A 21,255-nucleotide genomic window follows, 5' to 3' on the forward strand; every position below is an offset into this window, starting at 1 on the left:
ATTGGGACAAACAGGAGGCAACACCACCATCAACACTCTTCAACTAGGATCCTGGATTCCATTATAGAATAGGCATAGCCTTAGGGCACCTCAGTGAAGGTGCCTATTATAAAACTGGCTCTATGGTGTATGCACGGTTTCATTCATTAATAGTGGAATCCCTACCCACTATATATTTATTTATTTATTGCCTTTGTATCCCACATTTCCCCACATATTTGTAGGCTCAATGTGGCTTACATAGTTCTAGAGAGATGGTTACAGACTCTAGTGAGAACAATACAGAGTGGTTAGTACAGTTAATTAGAATTGGGGTGGATTCATCCCTTGCAGATTGCAAGGGTGGAATCTACGGCAAGGGATTGGGTATTGTCCATTTCCTAGTTTGATTGTTGTGTCTCATTATTCGGTGTTTTCCACAGTTCAGACACATCAGGATGAGGTCTGGAATAGACTAAAGGAGGAGGAGAGTGGAGTAAACATCTCGCTGGGAATAGAGAGGCTACTATTCACAGTCCCCCTATCTCAAGCTTCCTCCTCAGTTCTTTCATGGGACTAGACACTGAGATATGGATGGACTCTGGACTGAAGTATAATATAATATATATATCATATATTAAGTATATAATATATGGAACCTGTTTTTCTCACTGAATCATGCCAGTGTTTGCTAGAGGTAGGTATGGGAATGGTAGACGCAAAGGAGGAAAGGTAATTGATACTTTAAAAAGACCTATGGCCAGCAGCAGCACTAATGGTAATTTGGCATCTCAGAATCCCTGATGTCAATCAGCCATGAAAAAGGCATTTGTTTCAAAGAGGAGAGTACCAGCAGTTGCAGGTTCCTGTAAATTTTAAATGCCAGTTGTCTGCTCCCATTTCTACACGGGAGAAAAGGCGGCAAAGGCAGGGCAGAGAAAGGAAGTAGGCAGCCAGCCAGAAGATAATAGCAAACCTTGAATCCTCCTGTGAAGTGTATGGAGAAGGTTTGGGAAAAATCCTATAAATCATTATGTGAGGGATTTAGACGCCCAGTCTCGTAAGGTCTTGTAATTTTTCACAATCCTCTCACGATTTAACAACTTTGAATAACTTTGTGTCGTCAGCAAATGTAATTACCTCACTAGTTACTCCCATCTCTAGGTCATTTATAAATATGTTAAAAAGCAGCGGTCCCAGCACAGACCCCTGGGGAACCCCACTATCTTTCTCCATTGAGAACACTGACCATTTAACCCTAATCTCTGTTTTCTATCTTTTAAACAGTTTTTAATCCACAATAGGAATCTACCTCCTATCCCATGACTCTCCAATTTCCTCAAGAGTCTTTCATGAGGTACTTTGTCAAATGCCTTTTGAAAATCCAGATACACAATATCACCAGCTCACCTTTATCCACGTTTGTTCACCCTTTCCAAGAAATGCAGTATTTATTTATTTGTTGCATTTGTAACCCACATTTTCCCACCTATTTGCAGGCTCAATGTGGCTTACACAGTACCGTAAAGGTGTTTGCCAATCTGGTAGAGAGCAGATACAAGGTTATGTTGTGTTCGAATAAGGTAGGTGTTTTCCAGGCTCCAGTAGGGTCGAATGGAGGGGGATTATTGTCCAGTTCGATCTTTGGTATACTTGTGTGGCCGGATGTGGGGATTTACGTTGGATCTGTAGGGTAGGCCCTTTTGAAGAGGTTGGTTTTTAGTGATTTTCTGAAGTTTAAGTGGCCGTGGATTGTTTTCACAGCTTTTGGGAGTGCATTCCATGTTTGTGCGCTTATGTAGGACAAACTTGATGCATAGGTTGTTTTGTACTTGAGTCCTTTGGAAGTTGGGTAATGGAGGTTTAGGTATGTGCAAGATGAGCTGGATCTGTTTCTGGTTGGTAGATCTATAAGGTCTATCATGTAACCTGGGACTACACCGTAGATAATTTTGTGGACCAGGGTGCAGATTTTGAAGTTGATCCGTTCTTTGATTGGGAGCCAGTCTAGTTTTTCTCGGAGGGGTTTGGCACTTTCGAAACATGTTTTACCAAATATCAGCCTAGCCGCAGTGTTTTGGGCGGTCTGAAGTTTTTTGTAAGTTGTTCTTTACATCCTGCATAGATTCCGTTACAATAATCTGCATGGCTTAGAACCATTGATTGTATTAGGTTTCGAAATATTTCCCTCGGGAAGAAAGGTTTTACGTGTTTAAGTTTCCACATTGAGTATATTTCTTTGTTACGGAGTTTATTTGGCTCTTAAGAATGAGGTTATGGTCGATTATGACGCCCAGTATTTTGAGGCTGTCTGAGATAGGGACGGTGTGTTCTGGGGTGTTTATGGTTGTGGGTTTGTTCTTGTTGTGTTGAGATAAGAGGATGAGGCAATGTGTTTTTTCAGTGTTCAGTTTCAATTGGAATGTGTTTGCCCAAGAGTCCATGGTGTTTAGATCTGCTTTGATGTCATTGGTTATTTCTGACAAGTCATGTCTGAAGGGAATGTAGATTGTAACCTCGTCTGCATAGATGAATGGGTTGAGGCCTTGATTGGATAAAGACTTTGCCAGTGGGATCATCAATATGTTGAAAAGTATTGGTGACAGTGGTGATCCTTGAGGTACTCCGCAGACTGCTTTCCACGGTGATGGTATGTATTTGATTTAACTTGGTATGTTCTGGAGGTAAGAAATCCCTTGATCCAATTGAGTATATTACTATCAATCCCAAAGTGGGCTAGGAGTCTTATTAGTATATTGTGGTTTACCATGTTGAATGCGCTTGACATGTCGAATTGGAGGAGTATGCTTTTACCTGTAGCTATTTCCTGCTTGAATTTGGCCAGGAGAGTGACTAGGACAGTTTCAGTACTGTGGTGGGAACGGAATCCTGATTGTGAGACGTGTAGTATTGAGAATTTATTCATGTAGTCGGTGAGCTGTTTGGTCACCAAGCTCTCCATCAGTTTGACTATTAGTGGGATGGATGCGACTGGGTGGTACTTGGCGAGATCATTTGTGTTTTTCTTGGTGTCTTTTGGTATTAGGGTGAGTAGGATGTTACCATATTCCTCGGGGAAGAGGCCTTGTTGTAGAATGAAGTTTAGGTGGGATGTGAGGTCTGCTATGAAGTGGTCAGGGGCGGTTTTAAGTAGATAACTGGGGAAGGTATCCAGTTTACAGTGGGTGCTGGCAAATCTGTGGATTGCTTGTGTAACTTATACAGTGGTGTGGGGAGTGAATGTTATCAGGTACGGTCAGCTAGGCATCCATCAGGAGTTAGGTCCAGACCATTAATGAAGTTTTCGATGTCGGTGTTGTGCTGAGGGATTGTTACTTTTTCATTAAAATAGTTGGCAAGTTTGTCTGCGGATGGGATGTCTGAGTTGGTTGTGGTGATTGGGGTAGTGTCTAATAGCTTGTTCACGATTTGAAATAGTTTCTTCAGGTCTTTATAATCTGGTCCTATTTTAGTTTTGTAGTAGTACCTTTTGGTCTGTCTTATTGCGTATTTGTATTTTCTATGTATTTGTTTCCATGCGTTGAGTGTATGTTCATCTTTCCTCTTTTTCCATGCTTGTTCAAGTTTCCTGGATTGTGTTTTGAGTTTTTTAAAGTCATCGTTCATCGAGTTTTGTCTTCTTGATACTCTTGCCTTAAAGGGTGCTATTTCATTTAATATGCATCTACATCTATCATCCCAGTGAGTAAGGTAATGTACGGAGTCCGTACATGCTGTCCCATTCGTTGTCGTATATCTGTTGCTAGAATACTTTTGGGTGTATTTGTCCTCTCGTACTGTATGATGTTTGTTCTGGTATGCAGTTTAATTCCTTCTTCCGCCAGTTTAGTGATAAGTTCAGTTTGTAATGATTGGTCCAAGGTGTTTCTGACCATTTGATATCTGCTATTAATAAGTTTTGGTCTGTGGACAATTTGTGTGATAAGAGGTCTAGTGTGTGTCCTTTGGTGTGGGTAGCTTGCATGTGAGGCCATTTGAGATCCCAGGAGTGTAGGAAGTCCTTGCATTCACATGTGTTGGTAGAGTTGGGGTCTTCTAGGTGAAGATTGATGTCACCAAGGATTAGTGTGTTGGAGTTGTTTACACAGGTAGATGAAATGAAGTCTGTAAAGATAGGCTGGCTGTCGTTCCAATTACCGGGCAGTCTATAAAACAGGACACAGTTGAGATGATCGACCAAGGATTTGTTATAAATTCTGATCGAGGCAATTTCAAGTTTGGGTGTTATGGATTCGGCAGTGGTTTCGGTGGTGAATTGGTCTCGGTAGATTAGAGTTATGCCACCTCCTCTCTTTTCCATTCTGGTCCAGTGATTGATTTTATATCCTGGAGGACATAGGTTGAGGATTATGGGGTCCTTTTGATCACGGATCCATGTTTCATTGATGAAGATTAAATTGAGGTTTTCTGACGTGATCCAGTCTGATATTATTGTTGTTTTGTTGACTGCGGACCTAGCACTGATGTAGCCCACTTGGATATTTTGTTATGGGTCTGCTAAATTTGATGATGTGTGGATTTTTGTTAGTTGTCGTTCCTTGGATAGTGTATGTTTTTTGTGATCTGTCTTTCCGTATTGTTGGTAATGTCTGAGTTTGGGTATTCTTCCCTTAGTTTGTTGGTTGTCAGTTTGTTGGGGTGTATAGTGTCTGATCAGTCTTTGGTGATTTTGTATGATGGGTATGATGTTAATTTCATCAACCAATCTATAATTTCATCATAGAATGGTGAGGCAAGATTTCCCTTCACTAAATCTATGTTGGCTTTGTCTCATTAATCCATGCTTTTGAATATGCTCTGTAATTTTGTTCTTTATTATAGTCTCTACCATTTTGCCCGGCACCAATGTCAGGCTCACCGGTATATAATTTCCAGGATCCCCTCTGGAACCTGTTTTAAATATCTGCAATACATGGGCTACCCTCCAATCTTCCGGTACCACACTCGATTTTAAAGATAAATTACATATTACTAACAATAGTTCCGCCAGTTTATTTTTCAATTCTATCAGTACTCTGGGAAGAATACCATCCAGTCTGGACAAGAATGATTTTTTTATATGCAAAATACTTGTACAAGAACTAGCCCAACTGCGATTGCAAATGAGACAGACATCAGAAAAGGAAGGGCCAGCCTGACCACTAGGTTTATGCTTATTTCAGGATTTAATGAATCGCCAATCCAGGGTACAGCCAAATCTAGGTGGACTAGGGATCTGCCTAGAGCAGCAAAATTTGGGAGACAGCACCAGTGCTGCAGTCGACGACTCTAGAGAAGAGTCAGCCCAGTCGGCAAAAGGCCTTGAATACCCTTGCAGCTCAGGCCTTCCACATCCCATCCCCTCCGAAATGAGAAAAATGCAGAATGCATCATGCATTGAACATATGTGCATGCTCTAGGCCCTCTAGGGCTGCAGATCTGAGTGGACTTGGCAATGGTGGCTCACCACAAGCAATGAAAGTGAGGGAGGTAAGACAGAAAGGGGAAGGGGAATATGCTGGACATGGCAGGGACAGGTGGAGAGAAGGGGGTCGATGCTGGATACCTTGGGGGAGAAGGCAAGTAGGGAAGGAGAGATGCTGCTGGAAACCTTGAGAGAAATGCTTGACATGAGGGGGAAAGGCCTTGAGCTGCCCTTGGGGGAAGGGGAAGTGGCATGCAGCTGAAAGTTCATCTACACTGAACCTGAATAATGTTAAATACCATTTCACAGTATTGGATTTGAGAGAAAAAGGGCACCAGAGCGCTTAAATAATATACTTTTACCAAAAAGCCTCAACCTCGCCCCAACAAATAAAAGAAATAAACATTAAACACATACCAACACAAGTCTGACCATCTTCTGCAAACTGGTAACCTTCTAAGCACTCACACCGGAAAGTTCCAGGCTGATTGTTACAGGTTGCGTACTCTCCACATATTGTTGGTTGCTCTCTGCATTCATCGACATCTGCAGAGTTAGAAGGGAAGATTAGTCACAGTAAAAAGATATCCCAAATAATAACAGGTCTATTACAAATACTAGATTAGATGCTGCATTTCACTGGGCTGGGTATAAACAGGCAGTTTTATTTACCTCTGTCTTTGTTTCTCCTCCTTCTGATTGTTGTCCCTTGTCCCTACCTTTGTTTCTACCACTAATTCATTGGAGTTCTTAGCTCTCAATGATTCATTGCTTTTAATTTATTTATAAACCACTTTGTTGTTTGCGCATGAAAGGCAGAAAAACAAATCCTACAACAAACTGATGCCTTAAGCAAGATTCCCTTGGGAAATCATGGAATTTTTTTTATTATCTTTCAGACAAAGAGAAATAAAGTTCAGCAAACAAGTTAGAGGCAATACCTCTTTCTTGGACTAACCTACTATATTTGTGATGGCACTTTCATATGTCAAACTCCCTTCATTGGGCAGTGCAACATGAGCTAAGCATCATCTGTTAGGTAGATAACAGGAGAAGGTCTTATTATCAACACTGTACACAATGTAGAGGACAGAAAGGGACCATTTCATTAGTATAATGTCCTTCAATAAACATCATACACTGTATGTATGATGTACACAAAAAAATAGGGGGTAGATCAATCTAGTTCCAACATGGGCGTATTTCTTATCAGTCAACCAACTCAAAACAGCTAAGTGAAAGTGACTCAACACAGTCCTGCATTTCAGCACCACATGCGCCTGCCTCAGGAGTCAAATTAGCTCAACAAAATGGATAACATATGATTGACAGATCAAAGCATCCAAGAACAAAGTTCATCAACATGCAGCACGGCTGACACATCTTACTGTTAACCCATTATCTTGTCTTCTGAGCCCTCCTAAACCCCCTGACCCCAACTATACACCACTACAATAGCCCTTATTGATGAAGGGGGCACCTATATGTGAGTACAGGAGGGTTTGGGTGAGTTTTTTTTTTTGTTTTTTTTTTGGGGGGGGTGACATATTTCACCACAAATGTAACAGGTAGGGGGAGGTATGAGCCTGGGTCCACCTGTCTACAGCACACTGCACTACTCCAGGGACCTGTATGCTGCTCTGATAGACATGGCTATAACATTTGAGGCTGTCACAGAGGCTGGTGAGTAATTTTTCTATCCACATTTTTTTTTTTTGGGGGGGGGGGGGGGGGATGGGGTCATCCCCAATTCCCTCCAGTGGTCATCTGTTTATTTAGGGCATCCTTTTTCCTTTATTCATTTTCAAAACAGGTCTAGCCCCAAGTGTTTAGATTTTCACTGGGACGTTTTTGTTTTGAGCCATTATGGCTGTAAAACATCCAAGTGTTAGACATACCCTAAGCACGCCCTATTCCCACCTCCGCAACACCCCAAACATGCCCCTCATGATTTGGATGAATTGCAAACAAAACGAATAGATAAATGTCTGCAAAACAGGTTTCGAAAATACTGACTTGAATGTTTTGAGAAGAAGAGCATCCAAATGCTGCTTTATAACACTTTTTGGATGAATTTCTCTTTCAATAATGAGCCCCACAGTATAAAAAGAACCTCCCACCTCCTCAATAAAGATACCAGAGGTCCAAATGATGCTCCAAAAAGCCAAGTTTAAAAAAAAAAAAAAAAAATTAATCCAGGGGTATTTTCAAAACAATATGGCCGTCCATCTTTCGTTTCGAAAACGCCATCAGGGACGTCCAAATCCTTAAATTTGGACGTCTCTAGACATGGCCATTTCTGACTTTCGGTGATTTTCAAAACCAAAGACATCAATGTCAAAAACGTCCTAATGCAAGCCATTTGGGCATGGGAGGAGCCAGCATTTGTAGTGCACTGGTCCCCCTGACATGCCAGAACACCAACCGTGAACCCTAGGGGACACTGCAGTGGACTTCATAAAATGCTCCCAGGAACACAGCTCCCTTATCTTGTGTGCTGAGCCCCACAAAACCCCCCACCTACAACTGTACACCACTACCATAACCCTTTATAGGTGAAGGGAGGCACCTAGATGTGGGTACAGTGGGTTTGTGATGGGTTTTGGAGAGCTCGCTGTTTCCTCCACAAATGTAACAGGTGGGGTGGGTATGGGCCTGAGTCTGCCTGTCTGAAGTGCACTGCAGTACCCACTAAAACTGCTCCTGGGACCTTCACGCGCTGTCATGGACCCGAGTATGACATCTGAGGCTGGCATAGAGGCTGGTACAAAATATTTTTAAAGATGATTTTTGAGGGTGGGAGAGGGTTAGTGACCACTGGGGGAGTAACTGGAGGTCATCCCCAATTCCCTCCGGTGGTCATCTGGTCATTTCGGGCACCTTTTTGTGCCTTATTCGTAAAAAAAACGCGTCCCGGTGAAAAAGTCCAACTGTTCGTCATGGACGTCCTTGCTTTTTTCGATTATGGGTCAAAGACTTCCAAGTGTTAGGCACGCCCAAGTCCTGCCTTCGCTACACCCCCGACAAGCCCCCTTGAAATTTGGACGTCCTCGCGACGGACTGCAGCTGGAGACGTCCAAAATCGGGTTTCGATTATACCAATTTGGACGTCTTTGGGAGATGGACTTCCATCTTCTGATTTATGTCGAAAGATGGACATCCCTTTTCTTTTGAAAATAAGCCTGATAATAACATAGTAGATGACGGCAGATAAAGACCTCTACGGTCCATCTAGTCTGCCTAACAAGATACAGCCCACATTTTTAGTGTGAAAAGGGAATAAAACCTCTGGGAATAGTTCAGCATCTTTTCAGTTAGTTTGTATAATGCCCACTGCCAGCAGGAAGATGGGCACAGCAAAGGATGACATCAATATATGGGGTAACTTTTTCCCTGGAACACTGTGCTGTGCCACCAGGGCACCATCTCCTTCCATGAAGGTCTTGTTTTCTAGTTTTTGGTAAACAAAAATGCCAACTCATGCAATATACTCCCTATCTACCCGACAGAACAGGCAGCCTACAGACATGCATCTCTTATACCAGTTCTGCGTCAAGATGTTGACATACCAAAACAGGTGATTCCGTTTCCCCGGAAGCCTGCCGTGCATTCGCAGGTGAACTGATTTCCTTGCCCAGGGCGGCATGCTGCATTGGTGTCACACCCATGAGTGCCGATGTAGCAAGGATTGCGATTCGTCTCACCAGAACCATCTAGTAGAAAACAGAAAAGTTGGTTATTTCAACTCCCTGTCAAGGGCTAAAACATGTGATATTAGGGCCCCTTCACAATTTGGGGTCAACTTCGTGTTAAATTTTTCCTGGGCTGGCTGTATTTTTTGCAGATGGCGATTCACTATGACCCTTCGCCACAGGGAGTGAGGATCCCCAAAATTATCAGTGGGAGGGTTTAGGCCTTCGGACCATGATGCAGGTTTGGGAAGAAGGGGAGCTCCTGCCCTTTGCAGAACTTCAGGAGGAATATAGGCTTCATTCTTCTCATGAATTCCAATATCATCAGCTCAGAGATTATATCCTTTGTAGGGCCCAGGGGGAGTTATACCTCACGGAAACGTTATTAGAGCAGGCTATGCAGAGCAACAATGGGAGGAGGAGCATTTCTCGCTTATATCAGGCCCTCCTGTGACACACTAGACTTGTTATGCACTACATTCTTAAATGGGAACAAGAGTTAGGTACTGCCTATAAATACAAACCATGGGAACGTAGTTTTAGATATTTGCTTTAGGAGTCTGTGTCTAGTCATTTAATTGAAAACGGCTATAAGATTTTATATCAGTGGTGCTGTATCCCACATCGTATAGCCTAAATGTTTCACCAAGGTCCTGGGTTGTGCTGGAGAGGCTTTGGAGCAATTGGCAATACTGGACAATGGTTTTGCAATTTGTTCACACGTTAACATAAGTTACTTACCCTGCTAAACCGGACTACTGTTTGTTGCATTTTAAGACCTATGGTGTGAAGCCAGAAGTTCACAAACTGGTAACTAATGTATTTGTGGCGAGTAACCTGGCCTTGGCAGCTACCTGGAAACAACCACTGCTGCCAGCCCTGGCAGTAGTCCTTCGCAAACTGGACTATATTCACCAAATATCTAACCTAACAGCATTCAGGACTGGGTGCCTGATCCCTTACCACAAGATCTGGGAACTTTATAGTGCTTGGCTCTTGACCTCAGAGTTCTCTGGGGAGTCGGTCCCAGTGGGGGCAGTTTCTGCCCCACTTGCTATGGCTTAGTTGGACGGTGCTATATCTTGATGTTTGCTGTTTCCTTGGACCCTGACTGTGTTTCTGATGGAAAAGGGATGGAGGGGTTGGTTGTGGGGAGGGGATTTTGTTGTTCATTTCTTGATGTTATTATATTCTAGTTTTCAGCCTCTGTATTTGCTTTTGCTATCATTTTTGCTGGCTTTGTATTCAACTTTCTTTTCTTTAATAAACTTGGGGGGGAAAAAAGAGAAATTACAAGTACAAAAGCACTTCTACAGTTAGGACTGTACATCTTCCCTGTGCTAACCAGTCTACATGAAAGCGCCAGTTAGCACTGGAGGATACTTCCCAGTCCTTTAGCACCCTGGCCCATCAAAGCTGCACAAATTCAGTCCTGTCTCCTAGCTCTTCCAATTCCCCCACATGTGGTCTCCAGTGAATCCACACCCTAGTGCTAGCAGATTATGATTATGGGTGCCCAATTTACTGTTCTCTCTCCCCCTCCCCTCCCCCTCCTCCCCCCAATCTATGTATTCTCTCTTAAGATACCCAGATTCCTTTCCCAACTCCCATCATCAGAAGAATAAAATCTTACCTCCTATCAAGTCCAACAATATTTCCAAAATAGCACTGGCTGGCAGCACTGTAGAAAACAATCTGAATGTACATTATAAACAGTACACTCAAAACGGTAGTTGTTCCAGTGTAGTCCCATCACTGGTTGATGACCTTTCAAACTTGAGACAGCCTCCAGCACCACCAGCTACCACCATTTTAAAAGCATCAATGGAGCTAGGGGAAAAGCCTTTATTCTCCTACCAGAAGATATTCAAGACACCCATGAGACTATACTAGGCCTTAGGAGAATGGGAACATCCACTAGCACGGTATTAAGGGAGAATAGGTTTCAACAGAGTCTAGGTAAGTTGGAGGAAGAAGGAACTGGATAACATAACATAAAAAAATCTTATAAACCGTTCACACCCAAAGGCTCAGAACTGTTTACAAAAGAAAAACCCCTTATGAACAATACAATAAATCAATAAAAAAATTAAAATCAATGACATTATACCAGCAAACAAAACACACTTTAAGTGTAACAGGAAAAAAGCCAGGTTTTCAATAATTTCCTAAATCATAAGTAATGAATTTCCATCCTAATTTGTAAGGGTAATGAGTTCCATAAAGGAACTATTGCATAAACAAAAAGTCTCGTAAAAGTAACAGCCAGTCTAGATTTAGAAAAGGGTGGCTTTCAAGTTTATTAGCATGCAAAAGCCTAGTTGTAATCCTGGAGGTTGGATCACAATTAGTGGTACTAGATAATCAGGACAAAAACCATACATAATCTTATAAGTCAAACACCAAATCTTAAAATGTATTCTAGCTTGAACGGGCAACCAATGAAGAGCTTTAAGTAGGGGAGTGACATGCTCATTTTTAGACATGCAAAACAATACATGAGAAGCGATGTTCTGAAGTAACTGAAGTTTAAATAGAGATTTAGAAGATAATCCGAGATAAAGGAGTTACAGTAGTCAATTCCGGAAAAAATTAGCACCCGTACTATTTTTTGTAAATTATCTAAAGTAAAATAAGAACGCTCTTGATATAAACATTTTAACTTAAGAAATGTAGTAGTGACCAACTTCACCTGAAAGTCACCGCTCAAATCTGAATCAATCCAAACATCTAGGCTCTGGAAAACATTCTAAAATCGAATATTTTTGCTACTCAAGTAAGTCTTGTGGCAGTAAGTTCCACAGTTCCACTCCTCTGCCTGTAATTGTCATGTTGTGAGTTTTCTTTCTTCGGCATTCTTGTGAAGTTGGTATAACCAGTTTGATTTCCTTTAAGGATCTTAGGGTTCTTTTGGGCTGATGTAGTTGGACGAGGTGCCAAATGTAGGATGGTGTGAGGCCATAGAGACTTTTAAAGATAAGGGCATTTCTTCTGTCCTTATGCAATTAGATCTTGCAGCCACTTTTGATCTGTTTGACCACAAACTGTTGATGTTTCACCTGAGTGAGATTGGTTTAACTGGTAAAGTTTATGAATGGTTTTCTGCTTTTTTTGAGAAACAGGAGTTACAAAGTGACGTACAAAAATGAGACTTCTCTTACTCGGAACCCTGGTTGTGGTGTTCCGTAAGGCTCATCTTTGTCTCCTATTTTGTTTAATATTTACTTCAGTCCTTTGGGTAAATTACTAAGGGACCATTTTACCAAGCAGTGGTAAAAAGGGCCCTGCTGCAGCAGCTGTTTTTGAAGCGTGCTGAGGCTCTTTTTACTGCAGCAGCTAAAAAGGCTGCAAAAATACATGGCCATGCGGTAAGGTTGCTCTTACCTTATGGTCATGCAGGGGGGAGCACTTACCACCACTCATTGAGGTGGTGGTAAGGTCTCTTGTGCTAACCCCGGTGGTAACCAGGTAGTGTGCAGCACTGTCTGATTACTGCTGGGTAACCGGCACGCAAATACGTGCTGGAGCTGGAACTACTGCCGGTGCCCGTGTTGGGGCTGCGGTAGCTCCAAATTGGCAAGAAGTAAGCCTGCACTGGGCTTACCATTGCTTTGTAAAAGGGCCCCTAAAATCCTTGAATTTGTCATATTTCATTTATGCAGATGATGTTCAAATTATGTTCTTTGCTATCACAACCATTTCTGATTTCTTTGAACATATTCAGTTTTGTTTCTCTAAAATTTCCCAGTGGATGTCGGCCAATAGGTTCAAGTTAAATGCAGATAAAACTGTCTTATTATGGGTAAATGGAAATTTCAGACGCTCAGTTAAAACTTGGTTATTCCAGAAACACTTTGGCTCAACCTCAGGAAAACTAGCCCCACATGTACACAAGACATGGAAGATGAAACACAAAACTACCTGCTAAACCTATTAGAACACTCACACGGAACCTAAACTTGTCCCGATAAAAATGGCGAAGGGTCTACATTATAGACTATGAGTTCCAAAGACTATCAAGTTTCATATTAAATATGATCTTACATAAACAATTGTGCTCAAACATGTCTAGCTAGTAAATAAGATGTAATGTAATAGTTTACTGTATACCGAACAGTTCCATTGTAGGTCATTACTAATTAATGTTAGCTAATCTTTTGATAACATACTGTTAAATGTACATTTAGAACTTGTCGGTAAAGCGGGTTATAAATGCCAAATTAAATTAAATCTATCAGAACTCTCAGGGCATCATGAAAGGGGAGAATAGAAAAAAATCAAAAAGAACTGTGGCTAGGGATCAGCCGACTGTAAAAGGGTTTCCTTTTGCATTTGTGGGTAGGTTTCCACTACTAATCGTCATTTCTATAGAGCAGCTAGACACCAAACCCAATATACAATATCCTTTGCTCCACCAATTTACAATATACAATATCCTTCGCTCCACCAATTTACAAACTGCTGGGGTGCCAACCCTACTGTGCTTCATCTATACATGGACAGTTTACTAATCTTTTTCAGAGATAAGGAAATGGTAGCACTACAGCTCACAAGTTGAGGTTGCAGGGTGGGAGACTCAGGAACAATGTGAGGAAATACTTTTTCACAGAAAGGGTGGTGGATGCCTGGAGTGCCATCCCACGGAATGTGTGGGATAAACAGAGAGGAATCCTATACAGAAAATGGGATCGAATCCAATTAAAACAAAACTTCAGTGACCTCAGAGCTGGAGTGAGTTTTGACAGCAGCTTTAGAGGTTGGGAATTAAGACCAATGCTGGGCAGACACAGTCTGGGTCCCGTAAATGGCAAAATACAGATCAGGATCAAGGCTGGAGTGGGCTTCGATGGCAACTCCAGTACCTGGGAAACAGGACTGGTGCCAGGCAGATTTCTACAGTCTGTGCCCCAAAAATGGCAAGGAAATACAGAAATTAAGTATACCAGTGTTTAATCATGAAGAAGTGGAGTGCCAGATACAATTCTGGCCACCTTGTTGAGCAGATTGGATGGACCGTGCAGGTCTTTATCTGCCAACATTTACTATGTTATAGCTAGAACAAGTTAGGAGAGTGTTAAATTTAACTTGTGGCCCCATGGGCTTATTACATGCCACAGTGTCAACCAATGAAGATATTACCATGTTATATGTATGCAGTATGCTAACTTTTAATAAATCTCTGTATATGCTAAACAGCACAAAGTTTTCTCCAATGCAGTTCTTAGTATATTTATTTATTTTATTGCATTTGTATCCCACATTTTCCCACCTATTTGCAGGCTCAATGTGGCTTACAAAAACCTGTTATGGCATCTCCATTCCAGGGTAGCAAATACAATTGGTGTTACAACAAGATCAGGGATGAGAAAAAGATCTATACAGACAGTTATGGGAAGATACCTATCAGAATAAGGTGCAGTGTTATGATTAAGTTATGGATTCCCATTGTAGGTCTTGTTGAAGAGATGGGTTTTCAGAGATTTGTGAAAGTTAGTTATTTCATTAATCGTTTTCAGGTCAGTTGGTAGCGCATTCCAAAGCTGTGTGCTCATGTAGGAGAAGCTAGTCCCATGTGTTAGCTTGTATTTTACTCCTTTACAGTTGGAGAAGTGTAGATTAGAGACTTGCACGGGAACGGGGTTTGCGGGAATCCCGCTGGATTCCTGCAGGGGGGCGGACGCAGTTCCTGTGGGGTTCCCGTGGAAGTGTATGCTGCACTTGCGCCAGCCTCTCACCTACCGAGTACCAAGTTCTTTGAGTGCTGTCTCCTCCTTGCTTTAACAGCATAGATGTGGAAAGCCTCCATTAAGGAGGTGGTAGAGATACAAATGGTGACGAAATTCAAAAAGGCATGGGATGAACAAAGAGGATCTCTATTTAGAAAATGGAAGTTATAAAAAACCTAAACTTAAATGGCTGCATGTATGTGGATGTGTCGTGTGACACTTACATGGTGACTCTGGCTGTGATGAACTAGGGCCGATACCGGGAGACCTGTACGGTCTGTGTCTCATATATGGTAATCTGGTTTTGGATGAGCTGGAAACGGTTTAGACAGCAACTTTAGTGGCTGGAACATGAGGACAGTTCTGGACAGACTTTTAAGGTCTGTGTCCCCCAAATGAGAAGATGAATAGGCTGGAGTGGGCTTTGAGGGCAACTCCAGCAGCTGGAACATAAGGATAGGGTCAGGCGGACTTCTATGGTCCAAGTCCCAGAAACGCCACAGAAAGACCATAATCACGTATATAATATCACAGTCATTGTTGATTTAATCATGAATTGATAATGATTGTGACTATTGGGCAGACTGGATGAACCGATCCGGTTTTTATCTGCTATCATTCTATTACTATTAATCCTCTCTGCTTCCGGGCTGATGCGTAGACCTCAGCATCAGATGTCACCTGACCTACTGGCGCATGCATGTGGTGATCTCTTAGCACTCAGTGCCAGTGAATCGGAGAAGTCTTATATGTGCGCACCAGAGTGTTCCAACTTTTGTTCCTTCCTTGCCTGCAGTGCTGCGGCTCAAACCCAGAGACAGAGAGCTGACAGGACATTTTTTTAATGTATCATTAAATTTTTGTTGGTGAGGGCAGGGTAAATTCTTGCGGGGATGGGCAAGATTCCCCGTGGGGACGGGTTGGATTTCTGTCCCCGTGCAACTCTCTAGTGTAGATTAAGGAATTTGCGGGCTGTTCTTTTAGCATTTCTGGGAGGCAGGTCCACGAGGTCTAGCATGTAGCTCGGGGCATCTCCGTGGATGATTTTGTGAACCATCGTGCAGATCTTGAATGCACTTTCATATTTTGTTTTACCAAATATGAGTCTGGCTGCGGTATTTTGGGCTGTTTGCAGTTTCTTGATAGTTTGTTCTTTGCAGCCGGCGTATAATGCGTTGCAGTAGTCCAGGTGACTTAGAACCATCAATTGTATCAGGTTACGGAAAATGGATCTCTGGAAAGAAAGGTTTTATTCGTTTGAGTTTCCACATGGAGTAGAACATCTTTTTCGATGTGTTCTTCACGTGGGTTTCGAGTGTGAGATTTCAATCAATGGTAAGTCCAAGAATTTTCAGATTGTTTGAGACTGGAAGAGAAAGGTTTGGTGTTATTATGGTGGTGAAGTTACTTGTGTTATGTTGTGAGGTGAGTATAAGGCATTGTGTTTTTTTCTGCGTTGAGTTTTAGCTGGAATGCATCAGTCCAGGAGTGCATGATTTGGAGGCTTTGATTGATCCCGTTGGTGATTTCCCTTAGGTCGTGTTTGAACGGGATATAAATCGTGACATCGTCTGCATATATATAGGGGTTGAGGTTATGATTGGCTAGTAGCTTGGCTAAGGGTATCATCATTAGGTTGAAGAGGGTTGGTGAGAGGGGGGATCCTTGGGGAACTCCACATTCAGGTGTCCATGGGGCTGAAATATCCTCATTTGCTATTACTTGGTATGATCTTGAGGTCAAGAATCCTCTGAACCAGTTCAGAACGTTACCTCCAACTCCAAAGTATTTTAGAATATCAAACATATAAACGGCGAGTGACCGACTCACTCGCAAATGCGCAGTAGAGACTTCACTCTCTGTCCCGCCCCCGCGTCAATACGTGATGACGAGGGCGGGACAGAGAGGGAAACTGCGCCGCCGAGGTTGATACCGCACCCGCCCACACGAGGTCACCGCTACCGTTACCCCCCCCCCCCTCCACACACACACACACCCGGCCCGGGCCCTCTCTCCGCTACTAAACTTACACATCCATTCGCCGGAACGCAGCATGCACATCAGCTGAGCTGCCATCGGCCTTCCTTCCCTGCCTGTGTCCCGCCCTCGCTGACGTTACGTCACAGGAGAGCGGGACACAGGCAGAGAAGGAAGGGCCGACGGCAGCTCAGCTGATGTGCGTGCTGCGTTCCGGCGAATGGATGTGTAAGTTTAGTAGCGGAGAGAGAGAGGGCCCGGGCCGGGTGGAGGGACGGCGGCGATTCCGGGGGGGGGGGGGGGGGGGGGGAAGGAAGGAAGGAAGGAAAACCCCAATACAGCCCATTTTTACGGGCTCATCTGCTAGTTTAGTAATATTTCATGGTTGACCATGTCGAAGGCACTGGACATGTCGAATTGTAGGAGGCGTATGTTATTGCCAGTTGCAATTGTTTTTTAAATGTGTTCATTAACGTCACTAGTACAGTTTCAGTGCTGTGGTTCGAACGGAATCCTGATTGAGACTCGTGTAGAATTGAGTATTTATTTAGGTAATCCGTGAGTTGTTTTGTCACTACACCTTCCATGAGTTTGGTTATTAGTGGGATGGATGCTACTGGGTGATAATTGGTTAGGTCATTTGTACCTTTCTTTGCATCTTTAGGTAAAGGGGTAAGTAGAATGTTTCCTTTATCCGTAGGGAAGATGCTATTTTGTAGCATGTAATTTAGGTGTCTTGTGAGGTCTGTTTTGAATAGCTGAGGGGCAGATCTTATAAGGCTGGTAGGGCAGATATCTAATTTGCATTGCAACTTAGCATATCTTCCAAGCGATTGGAAGATGCTGTCGATCGGAAGTATGTCAAAATTGGTCCATGATCGGTGTGCTGGGAATTCCCCGGGTATTGGGTCTAGTAACTCAAGAAGGTTTACGTAATCCGTTGTATTGATAGGTATCATGAGTCGAAACTTCATAATTTTCTCTTTGAAGTAGTTCGTAAGATTGGTTACTGATGGAGTGTCTGTGTTGTTAGTAGTCACCAGAGTAGTATTTAGTAGTTTGTTTACGAGTAGGAAGAGTTTGTGTGTATCTTTGTAGTTTGGTCCAATTTTTGTATATGGGGTATTCAGTACACATTAGCATTGGTTACCATTTCTAACTTTGCTCAGGTGCTGACCTCTCTGTACCTGAAGCAAACTCCTCCAAAGTATAACAAATTTGGACCTTTTAAATTCCAAACTTCTCCACTTGCTGGCTAAGGGCAAAATTGGAAGTTAAATCATTTGAAAATTCTGGTCCCACCCAGAGAATTGCCTTAACACAGTAGTTAGCTGGCACTTGGGACTTAATCATTATACAGCAGGAGGTAAGGGTTGAGCTCTGAATAGGGGTCAAACCATTTCTAACTTTGCTCAGGTGCTGACCTCTCTGTACCTGAAGCAAACTCCTCCAAAGTATAACAAATTTGGACCTTTTAAATTCCAAACTTCTCCACTTGCTGGCTAAGGTGAGATTCCTGATATTCTCTCTAATTTAATGCTTAGTGCTTAATTAATTTTGCCCTGTGAAACCTCTTATTTTCTTTCTTTTTCTCTTCCTACCAAGCTCTGAGAGGGAGGCTGTATTGTATTGGGGCTCTAAAGTGCATTTTACATTGTTGAAACTGATATAATTATTGGGAATATCTGGATTTATATTACAACAAGGAAAGCTTATTTTTTATATTCTAGGGCAAAATTGGAAGTTAAATCATTTGAAAATTCTGGTCCCACCCAGAGAATTGCCTTAACACAGTAGTTAGCTGGCACTTGGGACTTATAAAGATCTGATTGCAGATATTCAAAAATTAGGAAAGAAAAAAGAGGTTCTGTTGATGGGAGATTTCAATCTGTCGGATGTAGATTGGAAGGTTCCGTCTGCCAAATCGGAAAGAAGTAGACAGATCGTGGATGCTTTCCAAAGTGCTCTGCTCAGACAGATGGTGACGGAACCCACGAGGGAGGGAGCGATGCTGGATCTGGTGCTCACAAATGGGGATAGTGTGTCAAATGTGCAAGTGTGTGCACATCTGGGAAACAGTGACCATCAAACTGTTTGGTTTGATATAACGGCTGAAGTGGAGGGCGGCCACTCTAAACTCAAAGTCCTGGATTTCAAGCGTGCTGACTTTAGTAAAATGGGGGAATACCTGAGGAAGGAGATGATGGGCTGGGAGGACGAACAGGAAGTGGAAGGGCAGTGGTCCAGGCTGAAAGAAGCAATAAATAGGGCCACAGACCTTTATGTAAGGAGAGTAAATAAAAGCAAGAGGAAAAGGAAACCGATATGGTTCTCCAAGCAAGTGGCTGAGAAAATAAAGGCTAAAGAGTTGGCGTTCCAGAAATATAGAAAATCTCAAGAAGAGGAACACGGGGAGGAATACCGGATGAAACTGAAAGAAGCCAAGAGAGAGGTACATCTGGCGAAGGCGCAAGCGGAAGAACAAATGGCTAGAAATGTAAGGAGGGGCGACAAAAATTTCTTCAGGTATATTAGTGAAAGAAGAAGGACTAAAAAGGGGATTGTGAGACTAAAAGATACAGCGAACCGCTATGTACAGTGGGGGAAATAAGTATTTGATCCCTTGCTGATTTTGTAAGTTTGCCCACTGACAAAGACATGAGCAGCCCATAATTGAAGGGTAGGTTATTGGTAACAGTGAGAGATAGCACATCACAAATTAAATCCGGAAAATCACATTGTGGAAAGTATATGAATTTATTTGCATTCTGCAGAGGGAAATAAGTATTTAATCCCTCTGGCAAACAAGACCTAATACTTGGTGGCAAAACCCTTGTTGGCAAGCACAGCGGTCAGACGTCTTCTGTAGTTGATGATGAGGTTTGCACACATGTCAGGAGGAATTTTGGTCCACTCCTCTTTGCAGATCATCTCTAAATCATTAAGAGTTCTGGGCTGTCGCTTGGCAACTCGCATCTTCAGCTCCCTCCATAAGTTTTCAATGGGATTAAGGTCTGGTGACTGACTAGGCCACTCCATGACCCTAATGTGCTTCTTCCTGAGCCACTCCTTTGTTGCCTTGGCTGTATGTTTTGGGTCATTGTCGTGCTGGAAGACCCAGCCACGACCCATTTTTAAGGCCCTGGCGGAGGGAAGGAGGTTGTCACTCAGAATTGTACGGTACATGGCCCCATCCATTCTCCCATTGATGCGGTGAAGTAGTCCTGTGCCCTTAGCAGAGAAACACCCCCAAAACATAACATTTCCACCTCCATGCTTGACAGTGGGGACGGTGTTCTTTGGGTCATAGGCAGCATTTCTCTTCCTCCAAACACGGCGAGTTGAGTTCATGCCAAAGAGCTCAATTTTTGTCTCATCTGACCACAGCACCTTCTCCCAATCACTCTCGGCATCATCCAGGTGTTCACTGGCAAACTTCAGACGGGCCGTCACATGTGCCTTCCGGAGCAGGGGGACCTTGCGGGCACTGCAGGATTGCAATCCGTTATGTCGTAATGTGTTACCAATGGTTTTCGTGGTGACAGTGGTCCCAGCTGCCTTGAGATCATTGACAAGTTCCCCCCTTGTAGTTGTAGGCTGATTTCTAACCTTCCTCATGATCAAGGATACCCCACGAGGTGAGATTTTGCGTGGAGCCCCAGATCTTTGTCGATTGACAGTCATTTTGTACTTCTTCCATTTTCTTACTATGGCACCAACAGTTGTCTCCTTCTCGCCCAGCGTCTTACTGATGGTTTTGTAGCCCATTCCAGCCTTGTGCAGGTGTATGATCTTGTCCCTGACATCCTTAGACAGCTCCTTGCTCTTGGCCATTTTGTAGAGGTTAGAGTCTGACTGATTCACTGAGTCTGTGGACAGGTGTCTTTCATACAGGTGACCATTGCCGACAGCTGTCTGTCATGCAGGTAACGAGTTGATTTGGAGCATCTACCTGGTCTGTAGGGGCCAGATCTCTTACTGGTTGGTGGGGGATCAAATACTTATTTCCCTCTGCAGAATGCAAATAAATTCATATACTTTCCACAATGTGATTTTCCGGATTTAATTTGTGATGTGCTATCTCTCACTGTTACCAATAACCTACCCTTCAATTATGGGCTGCTCATGTCTTTGTCAGTGGGCAAACTTACAAAATCAGCAAGGGATCAAATACTTATTTCCCCCACTGTAGATAATGATGAAGAAAAAGCCAATTTACTAATTTTTGTTCGGTTTTCACTGAAGAAAATCCTGGAGAAGGACCACGAGGGACTGGCAAAAGTACACCTGAGAATGAAATGGATATAGCACCGTTCACAGAAGAGAGTGTGTATCAACAACTTGGAAAGCTAAAGGTGGACAAAGCCATGGGACCGGATGGGATCCACCCCAGAATATTGAGGGAGCTCAGAGAGGTCCTGGCGGGTCCTCTTAAAGATTTGTTTAATAAATCCTT

At 42.9% G+C, this 21,255-nt stretch overlaps 1 protein-coding gene across 1 annotated transcript in view; it reads right to left on the reverse strand.

Moving 5' to 3' along the window:
• NID1 (nidogen 1) overlaps positions 1-21,255 on the reverse strand; it is a 249,834-nt gene that overhangs the window by 99,495 nt on the left and 129,084 nt on the right. The window contains exons 10-11 of the mRNA XM_030194981.1: positions 8,974-9,117; positions 5,822-5,950 (exon numbers count right to left, since the gene is read on the reverse strand). Coding sequence (XP_030050841.1) covers positions 5,822-5,950; positions 8,974-9,117 — 273 coding nt within the window. The remainder of the gene's footprint in view (positions 1-5,821; positions 5,951-8,973; positions 9,118-21,255) is intronic.

Source organism: Microcaecilia unicolor, chromosome 3 (assembly GCF_901765095.1).
Source record: "Microcaecilia unicolor chromosome 3, aMicUni1.1, whole genome shotgun sequence".
Lineage (NCBI taxonomy): Eukaryota > Metazoa > Chordata > Amphibia > Gymnophiona > Siphonopidae > Microcaecilia > Microcaecilia unicolor.